General features: G+C 44.6%; 1 protein-coding gene across 11 annotated transcripts in view; it reads right to left on the minus strand.

Moving 5' to 3' along the window:
• The window catches only part of LOC140738061 (uncharacterized), a 44,344-nt gene extending 25,693 nt beyond the window's left edge, over window positions 1-18,651 (minus strand). For 3 of the 11 annotated variants that reach the window (XR_012101299.1, XR_012101297.1, XR_012101298.1), the window contains exons 1-2: window positions 16,950-17,463; window positions 14,187-14,337 (exon numbers count right to left, since the gene is read on the minus strand). Coding sequence is in view for 8 of the 11 variants with exons in the window: in XM_073065081.1 (XP_072921182.1) it covers window positions 4,264-5,220 (957 nt within the window). In the remaining 3 variants the exon portion in view is untranslated. The other 8 variants (XM_073065081.1, XM_073065083.1, XM_073065087.1 and 5 more) reach the window with 8 other exon arrangements.
• Window positions 18,652-19,103: the final 452 nt, after the last annotated feature.

Genomic DNA, 19,103 nt, shown 5'->3' on the forward strand with positions numbered 1-19,103 from the left:
CTCCTTCTTACCGCTGTAAACCTTTCCCTTTTGTGGACAACACTTCCACCTGGTGGTGATTTGCCACAATAACAGGAGTCCCTGGTTTGTGGACCCCATTGTCACCAGGTGGCGCTCTGCCACACTCATGGGTGGAGGTAGATTATGAAAATCAGGTTGATGATCGATCTCAAGAGGGAATTTGGAAAATACCAATGAGATGCCTTTTAGAATAGCTTGTAATTGTGCCCACTAGGAAAAAGTTAATTCTTAATTGGGTATTGTGCAATGAACTAAATTTGATTAGGGAGCTTATGGTAAAGAAACCATGTGGACGCAGTGATCATTACATGTTAGAATTCACCCTGCACTTTGAGAGGGGAAAAGGTACAACAAGATGCATCATTATTAGTGGAGTGAGGGGAACTACAGAGGCACGGGAGAAGAGCTCACCAAAGTTGATTGGAAGGGGACACTAGCAGGGATGATGACAGAACAGCAATGGCTGGAGTTGCTCAACTTGACACCCTCAGGGATGAAGAGAAACACATCATATTCCACCTGCATAGCTCCAATCTGAAGGCATGAATATCGATTTCTCCTTCCAGTAAAAAAAACACTGCTCATCACCTTTCCTTCTACCTTCTCCCAAGTGACACATTCTGACCACTGACATCTGGGACTTCCATACTCCTGCCAGTGTCTTCCACAGATGTGTGATTTACAATATTTATTTAGTTCATCTACCATCACCTTGCACCCCACCCCATTATAACCTCTCCAGCGAAATTTTCCAGTGGTTTGATATCCACTTCTGCCTTTTACACTATATATACCTGAAGAAAAAAATGGTATCCTTACTGGCTAGCTCACCTAAGTATTCCATCTTTTCCTTCTTAATGATTTTAGTTGCAATTTGTTCATTTTTAAAAGCTTCCCAATCCTTTAACTTCCTAGTAATTTTTGTTCTGTGCCCTCTCTTTGGTTTTTATGTTGGCTTTGGTTTCTCTTATCAGCCACAGTTTTGTCACCTTACCTTTAGAATACCACTTCCTCTCTGTGCCTTCTGAATTGTTTCCAGAAATTCCAGCCATTGCTGCTCTGTTTTCATCCCTGCCTGTTCTTTTCAAATTAATTTTGACCAATTTTTCTCTCATACCTCTCTAATTCTCTTTATTCCATTTCTGACTTCAGCTTCTCCTTCCCTAATGTCGGGGTGAACTTGATCATATTAACAGCACTTTTCCCGAAGGGTTCCTTGAACTTAAGTGACCTAATTAATTCCGGATCATTACAACACCCAATCCAAAATAGCTGATCCCCAATCCCCAAGTTGTCTCAACCAGAAGCTTGTAGGCATTCTAGGAATTCCTTCTCTTGAGAACAGCACTATCCTAATTTTTTTAATCATCTGCATGACAATCCCCAATGACTATTGTAACATTGCCTTTTGGCAGAGATTTTCTCTCTCTCTTTGTAGTTTGTGGACCACATACTTACTACTGTTTTGGGATCACTATACAATTCCCATCAGGGATTTTTTCATACATTTGCTGTTCCTTAATACTACCCACAGGTTCTACACCTTCGAAACTGAATGTCACCTATTCCTAATGATTTTATTTAATATTTTACCAACAGAGCCACACAACCCCACTACCAGCTTGTTATTTCACTAAACATATAAATATCTGGGAAACAAAAAGACCTGCAGAAGCAAGTAATTAAGAGAAATGCACACAAAGTGCTGGAGAAGCTCAGCAGGTCAGGCAGCATCTATGGATGGGAATCAACATTTCGGGCCAAGACCCTTCTTTGGGACTCTAGATAACCATGTATCTGGAAAATCAACAAACAAAAACAATAGAAGGTTGTGCAAAATTGGGAAAACCTTTGACAAAATTTAGTTCAGGGCTTAAAAAGCCCTGCCAAACAGAGCTCAATAGTTAACAAATACAACAAAGGCAATAAACACTTCCATCAATATTGACATTTTTATGAAAATATCTTGGTCTCATTTCAATCAGTAACATTTACAAAGATAAATAAGAAATGAAATGACAACTTTAGAAAAGTCTATTTACACTCAGACCCACTTAGATTAGCTCTACCTTGGACAGAAGGAGGAAGAGGAACTGAAATGACAACTTTAGAAAAGTCTATTTACACTCAGACCCACTTAGATCAACACTACCTTGGACATAAGGAGGAACAGGAATAACACACATGAAACAAAAATCACACAACAGTCAGAAAAAACTTCTAAGTATTTATTTTCATCAAAATTGAACATGATTCAGCACTCCATATGTGTATATGCAATTGTGTAAGAAATACAGACCAGAAAACTTAAATGAGAAGCTAACTCAGAAAAATGAATCATCACTATGGAATAAAACATTAACCAGTGGAATGAGTATGACCCTCTATGGGAGACATCCCAATAATCTGAGCAGACAAGATGTTGACAAGGAAACATCGAGCACCTGACTGAGAGTTGGAGACATCTTCCCAGAAACAGAAGGGTTCCTTGCTCCAGGACAAGGTGGTTAACAAAAAGAAAACAAAAAATCAAAAATACATACAATACAAACAAGGCAATCAATGCAGAAAATGCCAAGAGAAACCAGACACAATCCAACACCTTTCAGGATTTTGCAGCAGTTGATTACTTATTACTGATTACTTATGCAGCTGCAATCAATGGCAAATATCATTCACCAAAATCTTGCTTTAACATACAAACTGATGAATGACCATGTTAACTTAATTAAGGCACAATAACTTCAAGCCCAATCCAGTTACAGACAGAATCTCACAATTTCTATGTTAATTGATACATTATTAGATAGGACAATCTAAAATAACCATCTGGATATAATATTACAGGATAAGCAAGCAGGAACAACTCCCTGAATTGATAAAACCATTCCCAACGCACACATGTTCCTTGACCAGTGGAGCACCTCACTACAGGCATCAGTCAGACAACTGAATCAGCTTCCAAATGTTGCTACTCTGTCATTCGTTGTCATGCCCCACTGCTGATTCCCTTCTCCTCATCATATGCTCTTACCCCGACTATCGTCCAGAGCCCCAAACTCTTCCCTGTGCAGAGCTGCCTCTGGTTTCTGACCCTGCTCCGTTGAACATCCAACTGATGGTTTCCCATTCGGCTTTCAGTCTTTAGAGGACAGTGGTGTTTTCTAACAACCCGTTAGAAGCAGGGAAAATGAGCCATAAAGTAGAACTGATCCCCGAATAAGGAGGGTAAATCCAGATGTCATTCTTCCTCAGCCCAGAGATTTCAGAGGCGAAAAAAATCTCAGACAGAACTGCAGTCAGCTCGACTTCTTCAGTCTGCAGAGAATTCAAGGGGAACCTCTTCACCCACAGAGTGGTGACTGTTTGGAACCCATCCCACAGAGACGAACAACAGGGGAGGATTTAAAAGGACTGTCATGGAACAGCATCACTGGCAGGGTCCAGCAGGCCTGAGTTGACTCTCTATTGTACACTAGGTGTGTTATAAATTCACTAAGTACCGGAAACAGAGTTTAAAATAAAACTGATTTATTTGTCTCAAATACAGAATATTAAACTCCAGTCCCATTAAAGGTGAATGTGCAGCAGAAGAAACTCCTCCCATGCCCAGTGACCAGGGTGCAGAACTGGATGCGGTGAGCAGCAGAAATAATTGCAGAGTTCAGCACCGATAGTCACACTCGAAATTGCATTTAGCAACAGTGATGGACAAATATCCAGCATGCAGCTTATTGAAACTTTCTCCCCAGTGTGAACCCAGTAGTGTGTCACAAGGTTAGATTACTGAGTGAATCACTTCCCACATTAACAGCAGGTGAACAGCCTCTCCCCAGTGGATCCCAATAATGTACATTTGGTTGATTTGGCTGAGAGACTCTCTTCCCAAAGTCTGAGCAGGTGATCGGCCTCTAATCGGTGTGAACTCGCTGCTGTTTCAGTAGATGAGATGATCGTGTGAATGCCTTCCCACATTCACAGCAGGTGAACGGTCTCTCCCCAGTGTGAACTCGCTGGTGTGCCAGCAGATCAGATGACTGAGTGAATCCCTTCCCACAGTTTGAGCTGGTGAAATCCCTCTTTGCAGTGTGAACTGACTGATGTCTCAGTAGGTGAGATGGAAGAGTGAATCCCTTCCCAGTCTGAGCAGCTCAATGGCCGCTCCCCAGTGTGAACTCGCCGGTGTGCCAGTAGTTGAGATGACTGAGTGAAACCCTTCCCACGTTCTGAGCAGGTGAACGGTCACTCCGCAGTGTGAACTCGCTGGTGACTCTGCAGGTAGGATGATCGAGTGAATCCTTTTCCACAGTCTGAGCAGCTGAACGGCTTCTCCCCAGTGTGAACTCGCTGGTGTGCCTGTAGGCTGGATGACTGAGTGAATCCCTTTCCACAGTCTGAGCAGGTGAATGGCTTCTCCCCAGTGTGAACTCGCCGGTGTGTATGGAGGTTGGATGACTGAGAGAATCTCCTCCCACAGTCTGGGCAGGTGAAATCCCTCACTGCAGTGTGAACTGACTGATGACTCAGTAGGTGAGATGATGTGGTGAATCCCTTCCCACAGTCCAAGCAGGTGAACGACCTCACCCCAGTGTGAACTGACTGGTGTGCTTGTAGGCTAGCTAACTGTGTGAATCCCTTTCCACAGTCTGAGCAGGTGAACGGCTTCTCCCCAGTATGAACTCGCTGGTGTGTCTGTAGGTTGGATGACTGAGTGAATGTCTTCCCACAGACTGAGCAGGTGAACGGCCTCTCCCCAGTGTGAACTGACTGGTGTCTCCGTAGGTGAGATGACTGAGTGAATCCCTTCCCACAGTCTAAGCAGGTGAACGGCCACTCCCCAGTATGAACTCGCTGGTGACTCTTTAGGTGGGATGAGCGAGTGAATCCCTTTCCACAGTCTGAGCAGGTGAACGGCTTCTCCCCAGTGTGAACTCGCTGGTGTCTCTGTAGGTTGGATGACTGAGTGAATGTCTTCCCACAGACTGAGCAGGTGAAATCCCTCACTGCAGTGTGAACTGACTGGTGAATCAGTAGGTGAGATGATATGGTGAATCCCTTCCCACAATCTGAGCAGGTGAATGGCCTCTCCCCAGTGTGAACTCGCTGATGTAACTTCAGTTCAGATGAGTAAGTGAATCCCTTCCCACAGTCCGTGCAAGTGAACGGTTTCTCCCCAGTGTGAGCTTGCTGGTGAGCCATTAGGTCAGATGACCGAGTGAATCCTTCCCCACAAATTCAGCAGATGACCAGCCTCTGCCCAGTGTGAACTGACCGGTGTGTCCACAGGTGGGAAGACCGACTGAATCCCTTCTCACACAGAGAACAGATGAATGGCCTTGCCCAATGTGAACTTGCTGATGTACCTTCAGTTGAGATGACCGACTGAATCCATTCCCACTGTCTGAGCAGATGAATGGGTTCCCACCTGAGTAAAATGATGAGCGTGCCAGTCCGTTAGATGATCAAGTGAAACCCTTGCTCCACTTAAAAATCTGGACAGATTTAGCAAAACTGGTGTGTTGTGTTCGAGATTCCCGTAGACAAATTCCGTGTTATTTGTAACCTGCAAAAAGATTTACAAAATCCATCAATGGGTGTAGGACAACATTTCAGATGAGATCACTTGAGTTGCCAAGGTGTGATCTGGCATCACACTGTTACAGTGAAGTTCAACACAATTTGGAGGGAGAAATTGGGCACAGTGCTGGTAGCTGGAATGACCATCAAACTCTGATGCTCTTCCTGTCTCTATACGAATGAGGCATTCCTGCCATCTCCAATCTGTGACCTGGCTCAGTTTGACTCTCTCCATTGGTATTATTCCCTGTTCCCACTGAGCAGCATGGGTTCCTGGCCCCACTGTAACTGAAACGCTCTCGTGCGAATTGCCGGCAGTCCATTCCACCCACCCACCACTCTCTGTAAAAAACTTACCCCTGACATCCCCTCGGTATCTATTTCCAAGTACCTTAAAACTATGTCCTCTCCTGTTAGCTATTCAGCCCTGGGAAAAAACTCTTGACTATCCACACGATCAATGTCCCTCATCAACTTATACATCTAAAAAAGGCTCTAAACGTGAACAAGGAAATCATACATTTGAGGATTTGTCAGAAGTATACAAAATTATGAGGGTATAGATAGAATAAATGCAAGCAGCTTTTTCCACTGAGCTTGGGTGGGATGACAACCAGAGGTCATGGGTAAGTGGGGAAGGTGAAAATTTATTGGGAACACGTTGAAAAGCTCTTTAATGAAATGGTCATGAGAGTGTGGAATGAGATGCCAGCACAAGTGATGAATATGAGCTCAGTTTCACCATTTAAAGGAAGTTTGGATGGGAGCCTGGAGCCCTAGTTCATTTTCTCACAGCTTATTGCACACTTCTACATTGGGAATTCTACGTAATGATTAAGGGCACATTTGACAAACTCTACCCCATCTATTCCTTTTACGGTATGGGAGTCCCAGTCAATATATGGAAAGTTAAAATCAGTTACTATATCAACCTTTGTTTCTTGGCATGGTCTGCGATCTCTCTACAAATTTGTTCCTCTGAATCCCTCAGACTGTTGGGTGCAGCCAAGTCCCAATACTGGCTACAATATCATAATTCTCTGTTCTGAGCTCATCGAGCTTTCCTACGATGCTTCTTGCATTGTGATATACACAGGTCAGCACATTCATCGCACCATGCTCAACCATTTGATTGTTGACTCTATCTGAGGTCTGAACAACATCTGACTGGTGTCAAGAAAACAAACTCTCCCTCATTTTCACAAAAACAAAGCCCTACCACAAGGATATTCGTCCCCTCTTGTTTTGTACCCCTAACAAATCCCCAATCACCACTTTGACATTCCTCTGCCAGGTAATCCACCCCAACAGTTTCTAAAGCGGTCCACCTGTTGTTGAGCGAGATGGCCACAAGAGTACTCTGCGATAGGTATTTAAACTCATTCCCCTTCCTGATTCTCACCCAGTTTCCTGTGTCCTGCACCTTGGGAGTAACTCACCTCTCTTCATATCTATCATTCCCTCCAACTCCTGGATGATCCGGAATTCATCCATTTCAAGTTCCAACTCCTTAAAGTGCAGGGTTACAAGCTGCAGCTGGATGCACATCTTGTAGGTGAGGGCAACAAGGACATTGGAGGTCTCCCCACCTTCCCACCAATGTCCCCTCTAATTCGTAATGACCAGTGTGCACATAAATCTTGTACTGTGCATTTTTTCCCAGTGACAACATGTGCAAAATGAATTTTATATAGAGAGGTATTCATTTTAACAGCTAGCGAACCACTGTCGATAAGAACTTTGATCTCCTCTGGGTTCGATCGAGCTCATCTGCACTCTCACACAACCTATGTAGCAGGCTTGTAAAGGGTAATGAAGAATTTTCTCACCAGAGCTTTTGCACATTGTCCATATGTGGTTTGCTTGCTAAATTACGCTTTAAAAATATCACTCTAAATATCACTCCACTTGTTCCTACGTGTAAATTCTCCAGAAACTTTTGTATCGCCACAATACACACAGGTAACACCAGTTTCTATATTGGACATAAATATTTCCCCTGAACCCTGCTGAGGAATTGAGGATATAGAAAAAAATCATTTTGAACCTATGTAACCTAAAAGAATAATTGGGATTGAATAGGAATTTTTGAACTGAAGTAAACTCTGTCTTCAGCGGTTAGCTAAGACAGGCTCATTGCTAGTTCTCTGCGGCTTGCAGAGAGACACACCGAAAGCTGATAACATTATACATTGTACTCTCACTTGAGTAAAGGGAGGACTTGCCGATAAGGACAGGAATGAACATCGTCTGTAATTAAGTCAGGGCCTTGCAAAGGGAATAACTGATAAGGACTGTACAGTACATCATCTGTAATTAAAACTTTGATTTAGTGAACTCTCTTAACTAAATAATTAAGTTTTGTACCAACAGACTTGGTGGGCGTACCAGTTCAAATAACATCTCGCAATAGTAATGTATGGGGCTTACTATGTATAAATATACGGCTGTAACCTGACTAAGTCAGTCCACTTGTCAGATGGTGGCAGTGCTTAAGTGCCTTCCCTTTGACAACTGGGTCTCAAACTCCTGCAGGAAAATGCGCAATAAACTGTGGTGACGATAAGAAGCTAGTCTCCCGAGTTTTATTCAGATTCAACTTTAGCATTTGGTGTCACAAACAGGATCCCAATATAGGGAAAGCCAAGCAGACGGGCTGAGTAAGTGGCTGGACCACTCTGGGGACTGCGGAGACCAACCGGGCGCCCAATAGGTATTTTACCTTTTGTCGCTCTGTTAGTTCCTTTGGAGGTACGGTGCCTCGCCTAAGGCTGATCGCATATTTGACAGGATCGGGAAAGAATCGGTCAGGAGACTTGTATAAGGTAGGCAAAATTTTACTAAGTGTGCAGGAGGCAGACATGCCAGGTAAATTTATCAATTGAGCAGGAGGTGCCAGCTAGGTAAATTTATTAAGTGGGCAGGAGTGCCAGCCAGGTAAATATATCTGATTGTTAATTGAGAAGGAGGCTTTGTGCCGGGTAAATTACTTAGAGAACATGGGTCAATTGCAGTCGATTGATACGAGTAGGCCAGGAGCAGCCCTACACAATATGTGTGAGTGTTTCCCAGACAAGGAAAAAGATTTGCGAATGTTGAATGCAGCGCTGAATAAGAAATTGGGGAACAAAATGTGGCCACTGAGGGGAACTAAGGATATTACCTCATGAGAACAAGCAGTAAATTTGATATGGAAAAAGAACTGTGGAAAGAAGTGGAAATTGTTGAAAAGGGAATGGAACGAAAAGGCAGATGTAAACTGGAACAGTATATTATAAGCAAGTTGGAGGAATAATACATGTGACAAAGAGATAGAGGTATGTACTGCAGAAGGAACACCAAAGGTTGGGAGACACTAAAAGCGGAGCGTGAATGGGTGGATGGACGCTGAAAAGGAGAGCAGGATAAACAACATAAGCAAACCAAGGCCGGCCTAGACAGGAGAGAAGGGTAACAACATCTGTCTAAAGTTTGAACTGAAAGGGAAACAAGGGTTCCTGAACCCATGTCTGGCATACCAACCCTGTTTGAGGACAGTGACCGTGATGAGGAGTAGGCACCCACCGTACCTCTCCTACCTTACCAGGGGCCAAGTGCACCCAGTGCTCTCGAACCCCAATTCTCCCAGTACTCAGATACGGTGGACGCTCGGGTAAAACAGTGGCACAGGGAAGGGGAGGTCCCTATACCGAGATCTAGAAAGGGAATACCAAGGATTATTCCCAGACAGGCAGGGAAGAATCTAATAAAACCCCAGAGTTAATGGCTCCACAAGGACAATTGCCCACCCGAATGCTGCCCAATCCACAAGCAAGAGGAAGGACAGCACTCAGTGATTCCTGGGTCTGCAGCCTGGAAGCCTCAAGAAATGATAATGATCATGAATCAGGCTCCAGATAGAAAGGAAAAACCAGCACAGTTTGCTCATTATGTCTGCAGTACTATACAAATGTTTAATGTGAGTCCACAATATTTATTCAGTCTCTGCTGCATGATTCTCTCAGCTGATGAGGGGCGGAAATGGAAGGCAGAATTGAGATACCAAACCTATCAGGGGTTACGGCGGGAAACCATAATGGGAATGAACAGACAGACCAGATTATTCAAGCCTTGGAAAGTGCTCTCCAGCAACCTGCAAATATCACTAAAGTACTTGAATGCAAACCTAAGCCTGGAGAATCAGGACTGCTCCAATGCTTAACAACTAAGTTAGCCAACATGATGAAAACAAATAATATGGATTGACCTGACAACGACCGAAATTGAATGCAACGAGCTTTGCCATATTATCGGCTTTCAAATCCCGATCAACCCCGATGGGAACTAATATTAAAGGTGAATATGTTCATTGGGAAGGAGGACACGAGCAGGCTATACCTGGGGATCAGAACTGGGAACAAAAATCTACCACGGGACAGGTGGGGACAACAACCCGTTTAGAAATTGACAAAGAAGGATGCTTCCTACCATGACTACCACCCCGCAAGAAGAGCCCAATGTAATACTGCAAGTTGCTGGAATTCCAATTCTGTTTATGATTGATATGGGGGCAACCACATCCACTGTCGATCAGGAAATAGTATTGGAAAAGGGAATCCAGCTATCAGACACTACAAACACTCTGTCTAGGTTCGAAGGCACGGAACATACGTATTCACGTACCCAGCCACTGCATGTGGAATTCCAAGGGGACCCAGTGTGAGGTTTCATGTACAGTCACCACCGGTCGGTGGTGTAATCTAGGAGGGAGAGACTTGCTCTGTCCATTGGAAGTCGAGCTTCTATGCACGGACAAAGTTATCGCCCTGGGAGTAGCGAACAACCGAAAGCTTCCCCAGTTTCGACGCACCCCCCCCCCCCCCCCCACTGGTGGGCACTTAATCTGGACTCCACTGCATTTGAACCCCTTCAGCCAGCTGCTGACCCTCATGTGACTCTGTGCTATGACCCTACAGGGAGCTCAACTGAGGAAAGCCAATATTATGCACCCCTCGAGAGACAGGAGTTCTCAGTCACGGTGATTGGAGAGGTTAAAGGAAGAGAGGGCAGTGCATTACTGGCCGAAGTTCCGGATTTCTCTTGGTGACAGACAGGACTGGTGGTTTCCAATATTACCGTTAGGGTTTGTCCTGGGTTCAAGCCAAAGAGCCTAAGGTTCCTTGCTTACACCTTGATGAAACAAGCCTCCAGCACTGAGGGAGACTGGCAAGACTTGGCTGCGGGCCAACTCTGATACCAGAAGGCGTCTGAGGTGATGATAGGACATCTGGTAAGACACTCTTTAATATTGACCAAACTCAAGACATTGTACCACATCTCTGGGCAACTTCAGTCACAAAGTCGGCCGCACCAACTGCCCCCTGTCCGGATCACTGTGAAAGAAGGACAGACTCTCCCATCCATTCCGCAAAACCCCCTCAAGCCCGAGTCAACGTTTTATGAGGATGGAAGCTCTTTTGTGGATCCACCAGGAAAACGATATTCTGGCTATGCGATAGTGACAGACAGTAAAGTAATTGAGCAGGCCTCTTTTGAAGCAGCTGTCTCCGCCCAGAAGGCTGAGCAGTCTGCTCTGACTTGTGCCTGTATCCTAGTAACAGACTAAAGTGCAAACACTTACAGAGACTCCAATTATGCATTTGGAGTTGTACATGACTACGGGGCTCTCTGGGAACATGGGGATTCCTGACTTTCTCTAGCCACCCCATTAATAACGCCACCTTTGTAAACAACTTACTCACTGCTCTACAGCTTCCTTGAGTTTTGGCTATTATTAAATGTGCAGCCCACACCCACATGTCCCATTGGGTCACTAAAGGCAATGTTTTAGCAGATAAGACAGTGAAAAGAGCAGCATGATCCTCGGTAGTTGTAGTCCCCTCAGATTCCTGTCGAGCAACCTTCAGTGACTTAAGCAGAACGGGTTTGCCAGACATGCAGGAGGTCCGTACTTTTCAGGTGGATGCCTCTGAGGAGGAGCGCAAACTGTCGTCCCAGATGGGGTGCCAGAAAGACTCAACCTAGGTTTTTGGATCACCCCAGCGGGATAGGTTTGTGTTCCTACACAGTTCTACCAATATTGGTCGATTATTTACATGATTGTACACACCTGGGAAAGGAGGGAATGGTTGGTAGCCTGTACCCTGAACACCTGGTACAACTTCCTTGACAGGTGGACCTTTCTCATGTCTACAAGTTGATCTTATTGAATTGCCGAGAGGACATTGCTATATATACTGTTTAGTTCTTACAGATGTGTTTAGTAGATGGATTGAAGCTATTCCAACAACCAATAATACTGCTATGACTGTTATGAAGGTATCATTACGGGAAATTATTCCCAGGTACAGCCTGCCAGAGATACTGAGCTCTGACAATGGCTCACATTTTGTGGCGAAAGTAAACAAAGAGGTATGTAACAAACTAGCTATCGAGCAACAATTCCACTGTGTACACTACCCATGGGCCGCTGGCAAAGTGGAAAGAGCCAATGGCACTCTGAAGAGTAAATTGGCCAAACTAACAGTGGAGACTGAACTCACATGGTTGAAGGTCCTACTGTTAGCCCTATTCCACCTGAGGGTTACCCCACAGGGGAAAACAGGGTTGTCACCAGCTGAAATCATTTATGGACGGTCCATGAGGACACCCTGGGGTCCAAGACCTTGTGTACCATTGCTCCCAGAAAGTCTACCAGAAAAATTGGATATGCATACCCTAGGGGAAGAGATGGGGAAATATTTATGCCAACTAATCAAAATTTTCCAAGTATTACATTCACAGGTATGACATGCTTACAAGGAAGAGAACTACCCCGCAGAGAGAAGTGACTACCCCACCAAAGGACCTGGGAATTTTGTCCTGATCAAGAACTGGGATCGAGGAAAACTCTGACCACAGTGGAGAGGACCATATCAGATGTTACTGACCACTCCCACGACTGTGAAACTGAAGGAACTGAGCAGAAGGACTCCCTTGGACTAAAGGAATTGTATTGGCTGATTGTGGTGTTCGTGTTTATATCTTTGAGAGGGCTCACCCCAGCATCCGGGGCCCCCATGTTAACACCTTTCTGTCTCTCTGTCACACCTATGCTAAACAGGTAGAACTAGGGGCCTCCTGGGCTTGGGCCGAAATTCTGCAGCATGGTAAAACTATGATCCCAATGTCAGTAATCCCGCTCAACCAGAGTGAGGAACTCTCTGCCTGGGCTTTCTCAAATTACACTCGAGGAACTGAGGTGAGGACTGTAGCTGTCAGTGTTTTGAGGGAAGGTATCTCAGGCCCCCACCAAACAGAACTTCCTATACTGGGAAACATGCATCCTGGCCATACTTGCAGGTGCCCAGCAGCAGAGAGGAATAACTGAGACTGAGCGATTTTGGATGACCACTTTTCTCTCCTATGGAGCAGCCAGGAATTCACAAGAGATAATCAATTGGGCTACAGCGCTTGAGGAGCTGGCCACAATACTGCAGGGGCCCTGACAGAAACACAGGCCCAAGCAACAGAAATATCCACTGAAGTAATTGCAATCCGGTAAACAGTTCTACGGAATCATATGGCTTTAGATTTTATCCTAGCTGAGAAAGGGGGAACCTGTGCTATTATTGACACAGAATGCTGCACCTATATCCCTGATGAGTCGACTAACATTACATCCCTCTCCGAGCACACTGCCAAAGAGATTGACAGCATCAAGAAAGTAGGGCAGGATTTACACGGGTTCACCGAAGGGTCAAAATGGTGGCCTTCAAAGCCTGTTTGGTAATATGTGGGGCATGATATTGGATTATGGCCTAATAGTTGTACATTTTATAGTAATAATTACCGTTGTACGCTGTTTCTACCTACTGATAAGTCAATGCTGTACTTGGTTGCTTTCCCTGTAAAAAATTACTGCTTTGTTGATCATGTAATGATCAAAAGGAGGGAATGATAAATTATGAAAAAGGGTTCACGCTTTGTTAAACAGCCTGTTTTGCTGAAAGAAAAGTGCTGATGATCAACAGATATGACAAGCCATGCTGAGCCATATTTCTTCTTGAGGGAAGCTAGTTAGGGTTTCAGGATGCTTATCTCCTTGTGTACTCATGCGTAGAGATAGGACAGCTTCAGTCTGTTCTGTGCGTGTAAGCCATTAGGACTATTTTGCAATTTGTCTTTAGCGGTTGTCATTTAGTAAATAACTTTGGCTCCAGCCTGTCTTGTGTAGGGGGTATCAGGATGGATATATCTGTGGTGTAAGGGGAATTATTAGTCAATTAGTGGATTGGGTGGGAACAGTTGTAGATTGTTCTGGTTTGAGCGACTAACTAAGTAAGCCCCGGGTGCTTGGAATAAGGAGTTTGTACTTATACGGTTCTCTGAGGGACTCTATCCAGATTCAACTTCCACAGAATGGGAGTGGTTTTAAAGGGCTGGGCTGCTGGAAGCACATTACCAGACCTGGAGTGATTGCAACTGGGTCTGACCGAGGCATAATTGGTTCTTCTAGGCACATTCAGTCTCACTCCAACTATTTCCTACCTTCCTCTGTACAGGAATGAAATGTCTAAAGGACCAGTGTTTGAGTAAATGAGACTCACCAAACTTTGGATTCTCTGGGTCAGATGGGTTCTCTCCAGTTGATGCTCTCAATCCTCGGGCTGGTTCAATTGTTGCTGTTCCCTTGTCTTCAGTCGTGGTTTGCTTCCATTTGGGGTTTTTCTTCCAATAAGTCTCTCACCGCAGGTCTAACTTTAACATGAAAGATAATGAAGCACATTAACAATAAAAAGGACAACCAAACATTTCTGCTTCATGTTACTAAGAACAAAACTCACTGAAATTTAAACGTTGAAGGAAAATATAATGATCTCAGTGAACAATCTTTTATTGTCCCTCACACGTCACAAAACGATATGGGATAAGAAGGAGCCATCATTCAGTCTTGGTAAGACATAAGAACAGAATTAGGTGATACGACCCATCTAGTCTGCCCTACCATTCAACCATCGCTGAGTTTTATTCCAACACCATATTCCTGCCTTCCTCCTATAACCGTGAAGCTACTTAGCAATCATGAATATACTAACCTCGGTCATAAATGTACCCAAATGGCAGCCTCAACCAACTTCTACGGCAACAAATTCCACAGATCAGTCATATTTTGGCCAAAAATTTTTTCTCACCTTATTTTTGAAGGGAAGCATCTTTATTCTGAGACTGTGCTGTCAGATCACAGACTCTCTGTCTCATGTGAACGTCCTCTCCATGTCCACTGTATCCAGCTTTTTCAGCATTCAGTAGGTTTTCTTAACCATACATCCCTCCACCACCCCCATTGTCCCTCTGAACTCCATTGAGCACAGGTCCAGAACCATCAAATGCTCCTCATACATAAAGCCGATCATTCTTGAGATTATTCTTGTAAACCTCGTTAGCAACAGATGTACTGAACACATTTCCAGGAATAACAGACAAATTGGTACCAGGATAATTTACAGGGAAAAGTTGTGGTTTCTTTACTGTTCTACTATCACTGAACGAGCCATTTCCATTTCCAGGTTAAAACAGGTACATTTCAGGAAATATAAACCAGTCCAGGATGAATGTAATAAAAAGAAACTAATAAACAGATACACTTAGCAGGTAAGGAACAGCTGTGGGGAGAGGAACAAACTTTACAATTCAGGTTAATAACATTTCATCAGAATTACTTCAAACATTTTCAATTTTTAGTGCAGATCTCCAGCAACTTGAGATCCTGCTTGATTTCCACCGAGTGACAGACAGGTGACAGTGAGGAGGGGATTTCCAAACACAGTTTGAACACCAAACTCACGTGTCTATTTCTACTGTTGTAAATACAGAACAGCCCATTTACTCATAGCCTCTCCCTGTGTAGATGGAATGGCAATTCATCCTCTCCTCAGATTAACAGTCATTGCTTCCTAAGGAACTCCAGAGACAAACATCTGATCCCAGACCAGAAATACTCTACACCTCATTAGCCCAAGCAGCTCGATCCCCAGGTTCATTTTACCTGGATCAAAAACTGTGATATCCCAGGACCCAACCTCACAGAGTCACACAGCTGAATCTGCCACTCACCAACCCTGAAAGTCTCACACATCATCCCCGCATCTTACACTGGGTAGTGCAATCTGGGATTTCCCCACAACCAATGTCCAGCTGCTCAAAATTTCTGCTTCATTTCAGAAGGACGACCATCCAGCCCCATCTGTAGAAGCACTAACCAAAGTCAAAGCCAAAACTAGCACTCCCACACCAATGCACAACAGAATTGGTACCTGATGACCCTCTGGCATTCCAGCTAACAAAAACCGATTCTGGAAATGACTCAGTTCAAAAGAACATTTCACAATGAAGACAAAGGTGAGAAGAACAATTGTTGATATATAACATTGAGGTGGTGGGATACAGGGTAGACCGAGGTTGACCCAGATGGTTGATGCATATCACTGAAGTGGGGGGGGGGGGGGGAAGGTGGGGTTAGGAGACTGGACAGAGGTTAAACAAGATGGGCAAGGATGAGCAGATGGAACCAGGTGGGAGAAGGGAACAAGGACAATCACTGATGGTCCTCCAGCAATACGCAGATACTGAATTAAAAGTACATACTACTGCATAAAAGATTCTAAAATGACAAAGTTAGATAAACAATAAGAACTTTGCCATATATACTTTGACCCTCACCAAATTTTTATCAACAAGTTTCCCATCTGGACACTTCACGCCTTGCATGGTAACTACTCTGCCCATGACTGTGAGGAACGGCAGAGACCTTTGGATACAGATCAGCACATCACAGAAACTATTCTCCACCCCCCCACCCCCCAGACTTCCCAGTTCCTCGGTAAAGCAGTCAGTGAAATCAAAGATCCCAACAACCTGAGTCGTTCTCCTTTCTTGCCCTCCCCAATCGGGGAGAAGACACAACAGCCGTAAAGCTCAAGGACAAATTTGAGGAGCCTCAGGAAGCGAGGCGAGTTGGGACAAGTTAACGGGACTCAGTGCCCAACATCCGATTGCCTCACAACATGGAGGAAGCATCACCACCCATCCGGGGATGTGCGCACACACCACGTGATCTTGCGTCACAAAGCAGAGGGCAGGGCAGATCTGCGGTAAACAGCCTTACGTGACCTGTTGGTGGGACTTCCATCTCAATTCCGCAGAAATAGACAGCCCGGGCTCCTGGTTTGGATCGTTCAATGCAAATTCAGTGAAGTCGACACATTTTTGACAAGCCCAGGTAACTGGAAAATAAATGAGTAATTGGCCCTCATTCCCTGGCTCATGGCCAGCATCAGATATCCCCTCTCGGGATTGGTCTCAATACTCACCGAGGGGAAAGAGATATCTTCGTCTTGCAATGATACCGACCCCCGACTCCCCAACCCAGGAGGCGAAAACCCTTTCCCGATCCCACTTCAGCACTGAGCGAAAAGGAAAACACCATCCACCGGAGACAGTGAGCATGCGTGAAGAGATTGTTACATCTGCAGTTAAATGGGATCATGTCATCAGGAAAAATACATAGTCTGTCCACTCTCTCTGTTCCTTTCGTAATCTTATAAATGTCCATCCAATCTCACCCCAGCCTGCGCCGCTCAGGAGAAAGCAACCCAAGTTTGTCCAGCCTCTCGTTTTAGCTCATGCCCTCTAATCCAGGCAGTATCCTGGCAAACCTCTTCTGCACCCTCTGCAAAGCCCCAACATCCTTCCGAGGATGAGGGCGACCAGAACTGTATGAAACACTCCAGATGTGGCCTAACTAGTTTTATAAAGCTGCAACACAACTTTCCGACTTTTGAACTCAATGCTTCAACTAATAAAGAGAACCATGCCATTTGCCTTCTTAACTGATCAATCTGTGCAGTCTCTTTCGGGGAGCGAAGAACTTGGAGTCTAAGATCCCTCTGGTCATTGACACTGTTAAAGGTTTTGCATTTAACAGTGTACTGCCTCATACATTCAGGGGTGCAGTGCTGCCAGAGCGCCACTCTAACACCTCTGTAAAAAAAAAAGTCAAAATAAACAAGCAGAGAATTTAACAGCAGCCACATATTAAATAGAGGGAATTTTACGGTAAGTGGGGTTGGGGAGAGGGGGTGTTGGTCGCTCGACCCGTTGTCCTAGGAAGCTGGGGAATACCTGTACACAAGTGTGAGCATTTTTCCACTCTTTCCAATGGGTACCATTGGATTCCAGTTAGGAGCTATATTAAGCAAGGAATGAACATCGAAACCTAAGTTTAAAAGTTGAAAATAATGAAAGAAAAATTCACTGCTCGCATATCTTGGGCCTGATTTTGATGAAATATTCAAGGTAACCATCCAAAATCCTCTTCTACACCTGGATAAATTTAGTTTTATTTACAAGCCAAATGGAAAATAAAATTCTAGGCTATAAGCTAGTTTTACGTCATTTCTACTATCATTATTATCTATTATTATTGGCCTCGCTCCACCAACTGCAGTTGATTGGAAAGATCTCTTTGTGTTGATAGGAAAAAGAGTAATTTAGTGAGGCAATGAACAAGACAAAAATGCATTTCCAAACCTCCCAAATCGTTGTTCTTCTCCCGTTAACATTTGTCACCCCCAAAATACGATTTTTTATTCGTATAGATACAATAATAATGTATGTAAACAGTCAAACTTCTTTAACTTTTTATATATTTAAAGACTAAACAGAATCTGTATAGGTCTAACCCTACGTGTGAGGATATTGTGAGTGTCGACACTGACAGAAACACTTCCTGTCCAACTATTTCTGCGAGAGAAACGGTACGAGGCAGAGTACCGAGAACTGTGAAACTTTAGGCCTTTTAACTCAGGCCACAAACTTATCAATCATCCCTCGTACAGCTCCGGCACCTAAAAAATTGCCACTGCACCCCTGCTCCAGTCGTCTGGAAGTGCTCGGGCTTGGCCCTTTCCCAATGCAACCAGCCCCCAATTTACACAACCTCGAGATCATTCCCGACTCACCCCCACTCGAATTGGACAACCGTCAACAGCAGCTACAGTCGGTACTGCGCATGCGTTTACCAGGAGGGTCTCCGCAGCGCCACCAGTGCGCGGAGGCGGGACGGACAACAGAGACAAAGTCTGCAGATACCCTACTGGAAATTCAGAGCAACACACACAAAATGCGGGCAGAACTCGGCAGGCCGGGCAGCATCTATCGAAAAGAGTCAACAATTGAAGTTTGCAGTTGAACCCTCCTTCAGGACTGAGATGGAATGGAAGAAATATCTGAATAAAATCGGGGCGGGCGATGAAATGGCTAGCTGGAAGGTGACAGGTGAAGCCAGGTAGGTGGGAAAGCTCAAGAGCAGAAGAAAATAGAATCTAATAGGAGAGAAGAGTGAAGAAAGGGATGGAGCAGTGGAAAGTCAGAGAGGAAAAGAGGGAGTGGGAGGGAGGGGTGTGAGGGGAAAATTTGTTCACCGGAAGGAGAAATCGATATTTATGCCATCAGGTTGGGGCGGG

Source organism: Hemitrygon akajei, chromosome 13 (assembly GCF_048418815.1).
Source record: "Hemitrygon akajei chromosome 13, sHemAka1.3, whole genome shotgun sequence".
Lineage (NCBI taxonomy): Eukaryota > Metazoa > Chordata > Chondrichthyes > Myliobatiformes > Dasyatidae > Hemitrygon > Hemitrygon akajei.